General features: G+C 58.1%; 1 protein-coding gene across 1 annotated transcript in view; it reads left to right on the top strand.

The window, feature by feature from the left end:
- Nucleotides 1-10,023, top strand: part of CLN6 (CLN6, transmembrane ER protein) — an 18,672-nt gene extending 8,649 nt beyond the window's left edge. The window contains exons 2-7 of the mRNA XM_025191579.1: nt 2,909-3,403; nt 3,980-4,078; nt 8,482-8,670; nt 8,756-8,811; nt 9,409-9,531; nt 9,639-10,023. Coding sequence (XP_025047364.1) covers nt 2,909-3,403; nt 3,980-4,078; nt 8,482-8,670; nt 8,756-8,811; nt 9,409-9,531; nt 9,639-9,927 — 1,251 coding nt within the window. The 3' untranslated portion in view covers nt 9,928-10,023. The remainder of the gene's footprint in view (nt 1-2,908; nt 3,404-3,979; nt 4,079-8,481; nt 8,671-8,755; nt 8,812-9,408; nt 9,532-9,638) is intronic.
- Nucleotides 10,024-12,335: the final 2,312 nt, after the last annotated feature.

The raw sequence follows: 12,335 nt of genomic DNA on the forward strand, positions 1-12,335 counted from the left end.
GGCGGGGGGGGGGGGCGGACACGGACACGGACACCCGCACACGCACTCACATATGCACACCCCTCTGCACGTACACGTAGGCACCCGCACACATGCGTACGCACCCCCCGCATGCACACACACGTGCACATGTGTGCCCCCATGCACGTGCATGCACACGTGCGCACCCGGACCCATGTGCACATGCGCGTGCACCCTCCCTGCACAGACGCACACATGCGTACCCCCCCTGCATGCACACGCACGTGTGCATGTGTGTGCCCCCATGCACGTGCATGCACACGTGCGCACCCGGACCCATGTGCACATGCGCGTGCACCCTCCCTGCACAGACGCACACATGCGTACCCCCCTGCATGCACACGCATACATGTGCACCCAGACCCCCACGCCCACCCCCTGCACGGACACACACATGCGTACCCCCCTGCATACACACACACACGTGTGCACCCAGACCCCCACGCCCACCCCCTGCACGGACACACACATGCGTACCCCCCTGCATACACACACACACGTGTGCACCCAGACCCCCACGCCCACCCCCTGCACGGACACACACATGCGTACCCCCCTGCATACACACACACACGTGTGCACCCAGACCCCCACGCCCACCCCCTGCACGGACACACACATGCGTACCCCCCTGCATACACACACACACGTGTGCACCCAGACCCCCACGCCCACCCCCTGCACGGACACACACATGCGTACCCCCCTGCATACACACACACACGTGTGCACCCAGACCCCCACGCCCACCCCCTGCACGGACACACACATGCGTACCCCCCTGCATACACACACACACGTGTGCACCCAGACCCCCACGCCCACCCCCTGCACGGACACACACATGCGTACCCCCCTGCATACACACACACACGTGTGCACCCAGACCCCCACGCCCACCCCCTGCACGGACACACACATGCGTACCCCCCTGCATACACACACACACGTGTGCACCCAGACCCCCATGCACACCCCCTGCACGGACACACACATGCGTACCCCCCTGCATGCACACGCATACATGTGCACCCAGACCCCCATGCACACCCCCTGCACGGACACACACATGCGTACCCCCCTGCATGCACACGCACGTGTGCATATGTGTGTCCCCATGCACGTGCATGCACACATATGCATCCGGACCCATGTGCACACGCGCATACACCCTCCCTGCAGAGATGCACACATGTGTACCTCCCTGCACGCACACGCACGTGTGCCTACATGCAAGTGCATGCACACGTATGCACCCGGACCCCCATGCACATGAGCATGCACCCCCCCGTGCACAGATGCACACATGCGTACCCCCCTGCATGCACACGCACATGTGCATATGTGTGCCCCCATGCACGTGCATGCACACATATGCACCCAGACCCACATGCGCACACATGTGTACACCCCCCTACAGAGACACAAACATGTACCCCCCCATGAAAACGCACATATGCATAGATGTAGCCACATGAATGCGCACACATGCACATGCATGCACACGTATGCACCCAGACCCACATGAACACACCCCTACACAGACACACGTGTACCCACCCTGCATGCACACACACATGTGCCCCCCTGCATGCACATGTACTCCTGCATGCACATGCACACACACGTGTGCATGTGTGCGTGCCAGGCCAGAGAGGGGACAGACAGGTCACTGCCAGCCCCAGTCGTGCAAATGGACGGAGCATCTGGTGCCTCCTCCTGGCTGTCCCGCTTGCCCGGGGGCGTGCACAGCTCAGGCCAGGCCCCGCCTGAGCAGCCGCTGGCGAACAGGCTACCCAGGTTTCCTAAGGTTAAAAAGATCAGTCCAAGACAAGACGGTCCTTTACGCAGGGAGGTTCATCCATGAGCCGCAGCGGCTCCGAGGGAAGGCGTTAGCTCAGGTGGCTCGGAGGCATTTCACACGGGACACCCAGCTGGTCCCTCTGCGAGGTCTGGGGTTTGCTGCGAGACGAGACGAGACGCTCCAGCCCGAATCAAACCGGTCGCCTGCCTTCAGCCCCCGGGGCTGGAGCCATCCCTCTCCCTGTCGCAAGCGCCTGGGGGAAACAGCATTTGGGGAGCTTCCCCAATCTCCCCCCACTTCCCACCTGGTTTTTAACCTGTCAGAGCCCGTGGAAACCTCGGGCCCTGTGCAACTAACCCCGTGCGCACACGGGCATCTCCAGCCAGGGGGATACTGGGGGCGGATGCATTTTGCCAGGAGAGATGCATCATCCCCTCTCACATCTGGGGGCCTGGCGAGCTCGGCCAGCCTTTCCTCCCGGCTGGGGAAGGGATGAAAAGCGCCGTCTGGTTTGTTAATAGAGAGCGCTGGGACCAGCAGGCTTGTAACGGGTTAGCTTCCCTCCGCGATGCTGCGGCTCCCGCTGTCGTAGAGCATTTCCAAGGTGCCCCGTAAATAGGCTGCACGCAGCAGTGCCCTGGCAGGCAGGACAGCTAAGAAATCCCTGTTCAGGTTTAGAGACCAGGGTTTCAGCATCTGATCTCTCGAACAGCCACATGTTCCACCAGCGGTACTGCAGGGACGCCTGGTCCTTCCTTGCCCTCTGTGGCAAGGCTCCCGGGGATTTCCGAGGGAGCTGGATAAGGCCTGCCGTGTCCCGGCGGTGCTGATAGGAATTTGGGCAGGCAGATGGAGAGGGCAGGAGGCTCTAGACTGGAAGGTGAAGATGCAAAGACTCCCTGTTTCCGTCTTGTCCAGCTACAAAGAGATTTCAGCATCTCTGGAGGAAGGAAAGTGCCGGGGTAGTGCTTTGTCCTGCAGAGCTAGCGCTGCACTGGGCTTCCCGTTTAAACCCGAAGCGTCCCAGGACTGCAGGCAGCCTCCACAGCCCGACAGCCTCTGCTTTCTCAGCTCCCGGTCCAGCTGTCACAGCGGCCGGGGGGAGAGAAACCTACCTGCTGGGGGCTGGACTGGGAAAATCAGGAGGGCTGGGGTCTGTCCCAGTGCCCTTCTTCACCAAGTCTTGACTTCCGTCCCTTTCCCAGCTCGTATCCGTCTCGCCTAGCGAGACCGCGGGTGCTTTGCAGCCAGGATGGTCTTTCCACCTGCCTTCAGGGACGCAGCACAGCGGGGCCTTGCTCTCACCGCGGCATCGGACAGGGCGAGATCCTTTTTGCCAGGTTGCACAAAGCACGATCGCTGTCTCAGTCCGACAGACCGCCCCCCACTCCCCACGGATGTCGAACCACGCTCGCGTCTCACCAGGTCGCGGGCCTGGGTCGTGACTCTTCTCTCGGTAGCAGGCACGGGGCAGTCAAGAATGAAGATGCCTCCAAGGCGTCGCAGTTTCACTTCGACCTGTGGTTCTACTTCACACTGCAGAACTGGGTGCTGGACTTCGGCCGCCCCATCGCGATGGTGAGTACGGAGGAGCTGCAACTACAGCCCCCAAGCTCGAGGAGCGCACGAGACTGGGGTTACTGTCACGGAGTGGCAGGGAAAATGGATGGAGCTGAGCACTCGCCCAGCACCCTTGCGCCAAAATAACCCCGGTGGCATCTGCTGAGCTCCCGAGCGAGGGGCACGGTGGTCTCTGCGCAGGGCTGCACTTCGGGGCTGTTTGGGTGGCCGCCCCCGAGAAGCGTGGGCCCGGGTCCCTTCCTGCCGTCCAGCTTCATACGACTGGGAGGGGCTGACGGGTGGCGTGTCTGCGTGCAGTACGTGGTGTGTGCTTTCTGAAAACAAGTCAGGAGAGGTTTCTGGAAAAGCAGCGGCTCTCAGGGTTCATGCTCTTAACAGCTCATCCTGCCAGCTTGCTAGCAAGCCAGCCCACGACAGGTGGAAAGCACCTGCAGTCCCAACCAGCCTTTCTTGCTGTCACTAAACATCAGGCCGTGCACGAGTCGGAAGTTGGAGCAACGCTTCTCTCTTATTCTGCGTGCAAGTTAGGTGTCGACGGCTTAATGACGTGCCTGGTTTTCCCTCTCTCCTCAGATTATTCTGCCGTTAGAGTGGTTCCCATTAAACAAGCCCAGCGCTGGAGATTATTTCCACATGGCTTACAACGTTATCACACCGTTCCTGCTCCTGAAGGTAAACCTTTCTGTAGCGCCCATGCTTTCCTGGGTTGGGAGTTGAGGCTTTGGGCACAAATTTCCAACGCCGGCAGATTCCTCCGTCGGGATCGCGACGGCAGAATGCACGTATCCCAAGTTAAATGTCAGAAATCCCCGGTCGACAAATCGCTCCCACGTGCCTGTGGTTCTCCCGTCCAAGACCAGCGGTGGAAAAAAGGCACCTTTACAAGAGCAAGGCGGGCACTGCCCTGGTAGAAACAGCGAGGCCTTTGTCGTCTCGTCGGCTGAGGCTAGAAACACGCTGCAGCAGATGAGCGAGATGCTTTTTCCCATCATGGGCCCAGTTTGCTTCTTGTTCGCTTCTGCTCCCACCAGGAACTGGTCCATCCCAGGTGGTTTCCCTCTACCCAGCACCTGCACGTGCACGCAGACGGACTCCGGCGATCCCCAGCCCGTTTGTTCGCAGGGTCCCGTCTCTGACAAAGACCGACGTCCAGTGTCCGTAGCAAGGGTCCTAGTTTAACACCAGGAGCTCAGCCTGACTTCCTGCAAAACACAGGCTGCAGCCTTACCAGAGGTTTCTAACCTTGGCTGCGGTAAAGCCGCCGATGGCAAACACCCGCCAGTCAGAGGTGTAGCGTTGCAGCGGCGAGCTAAATGTTAGCATCGTATCTTTAGCCCGATCCCTCTGGCTGCGGTTTGCAGCCGTGGGAGCAGCGCTAGACCTTTGTCCCCTAGACGCAAGACTGTCCTGCTGTCCACCCTCTTCTCTGTGCGTGGGGTCTTGCAGACCTAAATGAGAAGGTGCAAGACTGCTCCTTCCTACCCATCCTTCATTACAAATAGGATTTTATCCCAGAGGCTTTTTTCTCTTGGGAGACTTTCTTTTAATCCAGTGGGGGGGCAATGTTTTTGGCTGGCCTGCCACAAGTTAAGCCCCACATCTTTCCGAGTGCTGCTCCAGTCTCCTGCCCAATCTCTGCTTTCTGCTCCCTGCCCCAACCCCAGTCTGCTACGTGCCACGCACGCAGGTCATCAGTGACACGCGTGCTGCAGGTTGGCCACCCTAACTTTGGTCACTTTGGGTGCCCACCGTGAGACCCAGTCCCTCTGGGGGACTTGGGGCCTCTCCGATGCTGGGACTCATTGACATCTAGCAGCAGCACGTCCCCCGGGCTACCTGCGTGGCAGGCGAAAGGGTCTCTCCTGCCTTCGGTTTCAGGTTTGCTGCCTCTTCCTGTGGGACTGAGGTTCCTCACACCTTTGTATTTTAAGAAAGGGCAAACAGCAAAGCCCAACCCCTCTCATCCAAGCCATTCATTATTTCCCACACCTCTCTCACAGCCCCACTCTGCAGTACTGTGCCAATCTCAGCCATCTCTTTTCGGGTGGAGGCTCTTCCACGCCTATATTCTTGCGGCCTGCTTCCGAATTCCTTAATATTGACATTTATAGAGGAGCATAAAAGCAGCAAGCCAGCTAAGTTGCAAACCAGACGCTGGTGAGACTGTCTCTTAACACACATTAAAAACTCCATCGAGGCTGTGACACTTTTGTGCGTCAGGGCTGCAGCAAGAAGGCAAAAATCATGATAGTGCATCTTGTGGGACGAGAAGAACGTAGCCAGTTCCCAAACTACGGAGCGGTCATCTCCATTTCCTTACAAAATCTTCCTCCGAGGGCTGCTGGTGCTTTTAAAGGCTCGGCGGGGGAGCTGGACTTTGATGGGGTTAAACTCAAACAGTGCTGGAGACGCTGAGCGTGCTTTCCTGCCAACTCTTTGGAGAGTTGCATGCAGGAGGGTCACCCCGGTGCTTTCTTTCGGTGCCTGGCCACCCCCCTGTGAACACCCGGCTTTGCATGCACGGTCCCCGCCTCCCAGGGACCACATTAATACGTCTAGGGGCCTCTGTGCTGTAGAAACCACTGGGGAAAGTCTCCTCTGGGGAGCTCTTGCCGGGGAGAGGGACTCGTTACCTGGTCTGGGCGGCGTGAAGCCCGTACTGGCAGGGCGACTGTCGTGGGAAGATGCACAAGGAAGGATTTCACCCCTGGAGGTCGGCGCATCGGGGGCTGGAACAGGAGCATTACTGGGCCATTTTATTTGGTGCTGAGGTTTCACCTTCCTGTTGGTTGGGCGTGAAGGAAGCTGCACCCCCAGAGACGAGCAACTCGTCCTCCTCGGGAAGAACAGTGCAACAAGAGCCCTTTGCAAACCACCCAGTGGAGGCTGCTACAGAAAGGATTGCTGCTCTCCATTGCTGCCAGCCCAGCTGCCACTGGAGGGCGAGAGGCTTTCGGAGAGGACGGCCGCAGCTCAGCTTAGCCAGGACTGAAAGCAGCTGCTTTTTTTTTTTTTACTGCAAATGAATCACGCGCCTCCCCACGGCTGTTGAATAACTCAGCCGCTCCGAGTGACGCGCCGCCGACGTCAGCGCTGTCAAAGGGACCCCGGCAAGTCCCTACGGTGGGAGGCCAAACATGTATTTTTACCAAGTTTGATAGAAATGATTTAGAGCAGGGGTGTCAGACACGTCTGGGGCATAAGGGCTGCCGCCGTGGCCACCATGGGGGTTGCGGTGGCCCAGCTGAGACAGGGCAGTGCAGGAGCACACGGGCCGGGGATGGTAGGGGCACCGCGTATAGCAGCAGTGAGTTGATGGCTGTATCAAGCAAGGGTGAAGGATCCAACATCGAGCACCCTCCAGTAGCCCGGTGGGCTGGATAGAGAGGCTCCATGGGTCAAATTCAGCCGTATATTTGTTTAACATCCAATGTGGAGGAAATGAAGAAAAAAGAAAAACAACATTAGTTTTGATTTACACGTTTCTTGGAGCTACTTTGCAGGCAAGAGATGGCAAGGAAGGGAAGGAAGAGGCAGCTTTTCACCTGTGCAGGTTGTTGTGTCAGAGCCAGATCCTGTCACGCCTGTCGGGCGTCCGAGTGCAGTTCTGTTTCCACACTATTCAGCCCATGGAAGTCCACAAATGCTCTTGCCTTTGCAATGTGCTGGGCCTAGGATCGAGTCACAAACCAGCCGGAGGAAGGTGACACCCCCACCTTGCAGTTAGCTGGTTTCTGGGAGTGTGAGCAGGGGGAATAGGCACCTCAATCCTGGTAGACACCCAGCAGATACAACGGGACCTGGCCCTAATTGTCCACCGACAGGTTCTCGCACCTTCCTCTGAAGCATCCGGCTCTGGGTGCCGTCAGAGACAGGCGACTGGACCACGCAGGACCGCGGTCTGGGTTCACTACAGCAGGGACCCGCAGGCAGCAGCATCCTCGCGCACCGCGGCTTGCTTAGGATCAGAGACTCGTAGAAAACGAGGGTTGAAGGGAGCTCAGGAGGTCACATCTAGTCCAACCCCTGCTCCAAGCAGGACCAGCCCCACCTACATCATCCCAGCCAAGGCTTTGTCTACCCGGGTCTTCAAAACCTCCAAGGATGGAGACTCCACCATCTCTCTGGGTGACCTGTTCCAGTGTTTTACTACCCTCCTCACGAGAAAGTTTTTCCTAATATTCAACCTCAACTTCCCTTGCTGCAGCTTGAGCCCATCGCTCCTTCTGTCATCTGCCCCCACTGAGACCAGCCCAGCTCCATCCTCCTTGCAACCCCCTGCAGGGAGGTGACGGCTGCTATTCAATCCCCCTCGGTCTTCTCTTCTATAAACTAAATCAGCCCATTTCACCTCTTCTCAGCAGTCATGTCCCTCAGTCCCACAACCATTTTCATTGCTTTCCACTGCACTCTCTCCAATGTGTCCACATCCTTTCTGTAGTGGGGGGCCACAGCTGGACACAGGACTCCAGATGTGGCCTCCCCAGTGCTGAATAGTGGGGAAGAATCGCTGCCCCTGACCTGCTGGCCGCGCTCCTCCCAATGCAGCCCAGGGTGCTTATTTCTTACCCCTCTGGCCAGGCCCTCCCACAGCAAAACCTGCCTTCAAAACCAACACCAGGAAATTATTTTCTACACATCAGGGCATCCAGGTGTGGTACCACTGCCACCAGATGTGCTGGGAGCTGAGAGCTCGGCCAGATGCACAAAGGGACTGGACACACTCTTGGAGGAAAGGGGCACCAGTAGCTATGGAGCATGGGAGTGAGGGGCACAGCCTCCGAATCAGACCTTCCTAGACTTTAAACGGCTGGGGTGTTATGATCCCAGCACTCATTCCTGCCCAGGACAGGGGTCAGACTTAATGATCTGTTCAGGTCCCTTCTTACCCTAGAAACTATGAAATGCTGAAGGCTGCAGGTGAGAGAGGAACGGGTGGGAAACAACCCCTAGTCAGGCCCAGTTCACTCTCCTTTTCAGCCTCCGCTCTCTGGTGCTGTGCGATGCAAGGGACTGGGCAGGACAGACCGAGGTCTGACCCAGTCCATGGCAGTTCTTGTGGTGTTGAATTGCAGCTCATCGAAAGATCCCCCAAGACCTTACCGAGATCCATGGTGTACGTCAGCATCATCGTGTTCGTCATGGGCGCCAGCATCCACTTGGTCGGAGACTCCGTCAACCACCGCTTGATTTTCAGCGGCTACCAGCACCATCTCTCCGTCAGGGAGAATCCCATCATCAAGAACCTGAAGCCGGAGACTCTGGTAACGCCGCTAGGATTTGTACCGTCTTTAACCGGTCTGCTCCTGTTCCACCGCGTGGCTCTAACCCCCTTGCATTGCATTGCAGATCGACTCTTTCGAGCTGCTGTATTACTACGACGAGTATCTGGGTCACTCGATGTGGTAAGTGGCTCACGGCCTCGGGATGCAGCAAACTGCTGCTTGTCGCATAAAGACTACGGGCCCTGCCCAGTGAGACCCCCGGACCGGGCTGCCCCGACCCACCTGGCCGGTCCCACCCCCGGCGCCGTCCTTCCCCAGCCGGCAAGTCCGCAGCGTTTTCCCCCTTCCCGAGGAGCCGCGCCGTCCTGTGCGGGACGAGCCTTGGGAGCGCTGGATGAAGGTAGCGGCTGAGGGTACGTCAGCGGGTGTAGGTTGGAGGATGCTCATAGTCGCCCGCCTGTCCTCTCTGAGTCTGAGACCGGACCTGCTGCAGCCTAGCTGCCACCCCTCCCAAGGTCTCTCCCCATCCCCTGGCATGGGAACGCACGGTCCTTCCTCACCGGCAGCCGCCTGCTCGTCCTGCCAGTGCCCAAGGGAGTCTGATCCTCTCAAGCAGCCCCTAGCGCACCCCAACCCACGATCTGCAAGCCCAGCGGGGAGGGCTCCAGCCTTACAGCCCCCCCCCCCGGCGGCTGCGGGCAGCGGCACCGCGGGCACCTCTGGGAACGGACTTTGCAGACCTCGCGCCCTGATGAGAAGACTCTGCTCTCTCCCCAGGTACATCCCTTTCTTCCTGATCCTGTTCATCTACTTCACCGGCTGCTTCACCCGCGTGCAGGAGGAGAGCAGGATGCCCCTGGCCGCCCTGCTGCTCGTGGGGCCCAGCAGCCTCTACTACTGGTAAGCGGGCGAGGCCGTGCCGGGCGGGAAGCCGCGTGCATGGGATAGCGAGAGAGCCTGGATGAGGAGGGCCGACCCCCATCCCTCACGCCGGCTCTGCCCTGCAGGTACCTGGTGACGGAAGGACAGATTTTCATCCTCTACATCTTTACTTTCTTCGCCATGATGGCCCTCGTGATGCACCAGAAGCGCAAGGGGCTCGTCCTGGACAGCAACGGCCTCTTCCTCTTCTACTCCTTCATCGTCACCCTGGTCTTCATCGCCGCCTGGGTGGGCTGGCTGTGGAACGACAGGATCCTCAGGAAGAAGTATCCCGGCGTCATCTACATCCCCGAGCCCTGGGCCTTTTACACCCTGCATGTGAGCAGTCTGCACGCGCCCAAGGAAGGGCCTTAGTGCCCCGCCGGCTTGGCCATGGTTTGGGGGAAGGAGGGGGGGGGAAAGCCTAGTTTTCTAACGTCATTGCATTTCCAATAAACTCCTGACACCAGCCGCCGGGAGGTGCGTGATGTGTGAGCTGGGCCCGGGCACGGCCAGTTTCCCACCCCCTGACCCCAGTCACCCTGCAGCATGTGCTGCCTTTGCTCCCCTGCCCGGAGCCACGCTCCTCCCTGCAGCCACGAGGCCGGCGAGGGCCACCGCAGCTGGGGGTGGGCATTTAGCAAGATGCAGGTGCTGTGCAAAAGGGCCTGTCTCCCTGACTTTTGCCCCAGGCCAGATTCCCCCTCCAGCTGCCTGATGCCTCCACCCCATCCTCTTCCCAGCTGGCGGCAGAGGGAGCAGGGAAGGCACGACTAGCGTCTCCCCCAAAGCAGGGCGGCAGCACTGTCCTGTTGGAGGTGAACTTGGCCCAGGGCAGGAGAAAGGTCCTTTCCAAGCCCCCACTGCTGTCTGCACCGGTCACCGAGTAGCCGCAGGCGTCCCACCAAACAAGCCCTGCCATCGAGGGGCCAGGGAGGGTGCTCCAGGGTCCCATTTAATCCAACCACTGCCTGTCCAAACCAACCCCAGACATGTCCATCATCTCAACTCATCGTCAAACTACCGCTAGCGCTGACACAACACAATCGGCGTGTCTGTGGGTAGGTCACGGGCCTTCCCCCAGGATCTCTGCTACATCCAGCCGGCTTTCTGCAGCTCCTTAGAAGCACATCCTACTAACCCTCAAACACTCAGGTAGCAAATACTGCATGCAAAGCATGGGCAGGACCTTTCTCCTTCCGGGAAAGCTCTGGCTAAATCGATGGTTGATATCTGCAAAGTGGTGTCAGATCCCAGCACAACCCACACGTGGGCAAAAAGTAAGTGGCAGGAAGAAAAAAAAGGGGGTGGGGGTGTAACCTCGGGCCTGGCAGGCAGTAGGCGCAGAAGCAACGTGACTGTGATGGAAGGGCCGTTGTTCTACAAAATTTGGAGCCAATCTATTACACGCCACAATTACACCCCAGCCAGAGACCAATTTGCAGCACAGCTGGAACCAAGCCCCGTCTTTGCAATCATGTAGAACGACGCTACAATCAGCGCAGCAAACGCTTCGTTCCCAGGTCACCGACTTCATTGTGATTGTAGCGCCGATGAAGCCGCATTTCCACCCATCCATTGTGCAACTGCCAGATTTTTTCTCCCAAAAGTATCTGGAGCATCGGCGGATCTGTACAGACAGCCGAGACCGCCCCGCGCTTGTCTCGAGACTCCTCGAATTGAAGCAAGGAGCAAACAGGCCCGGGGAGGAGTGGGTGCATGCATGCACTCAGGTGCATCCTTGCAGGGTGCAGGTGCTTCCTCAGCCTGATGAAAGGTATTTATACCCGAAAGCTTGCAAAGAAGGAATTGTTCCAACTACTTGAGTTGGGCTAATAAAAGATACCAGGTTTACCCAAAGGACTTTGTCTGCCTATGATGTCTACAACATATATCCTTGCACAGTGGGCATGGGACTACCAACCGCTCCACCGAGACGATGGGCAGAGGGATGTCCTAGGCTTCTGGGTATGCTGGTTGCTGCATGGGGTTGGGAGGGAATTTTTTCCCCTCCACCTACGTGTGTCAGGGTTTGTTTTTTAAGCCTTTCTCCGAGGCACTGGGTGTTGGCAGCAGCCCAGGCTGGGGATGGGGACTGGGCTGTGCCAATGCTTCTGCTGGGACCAAAGCCAGAGCGTCCTTGGGGAGAGGGTCTTGCCCCTGCACTCGGGCTCAGACTGATGCTGTACGGGGGGGGAGGTGGTCAGGAAGGGATTTTGTCCCATGATCAGATTGGTACGGACTGAGAGTGGCGGGGGGTTGCCTTCCTCTGTAATGGGGGCACGGCCTCTTCCCAAGCTCCTATTAACATTTGCAGCAGCAGGATGTTGGCCACCGCGGTCCCCCTGCTTTACCCGGGGCAGGTTCAGGTGTGATGTCTCATGTTGGGTCAGGGTCGACTAACTTTACTAAGAGGTTAGGCAGTGAATTTGTCTGGGATGATTTGGATCGGGATGACCCTGCCTCAAGCAGGGGCTCGTTAACTAGATGTGACCTCTGCAGATCCCCTCCAGCCCTGCTTCTCCAGGATTCAGGTCCCGCGTACACACATTTACGGGGTCTTTTCCACATCTTTGTCTCATCTCGGAGGAAAAACTGAAGCTTGAAAAACCCCATTTTGCATCCATGCAATTCCATGAGAAAAACACTGCGCTTTTTGGCGAACAATGCAGATTTCATCCAATTTTAGTTTATGTGCTGCTGAATATTTTTATACAAAATAATTCCCACCCAGATGAGACTGCAACCCTTCCTGGTTCAGTTTTCCCCTCCTTCTCTCCATT

The sequence above is a fragment of the Alligator sinensis genome, unplaced genomic scaffold, assembly GCF_000455745.1.
Source record: "Alligator sinensis unplaced genomic scaffold, ASM45574v1 scaffold1242_1, whole genome shotgun sequence".
NCBI classification, from domain to species: Eukaryota; Metazoa; Chordata; order Crocodylia; family Alligatoridae; genus Alligator; species Alligator sinensis.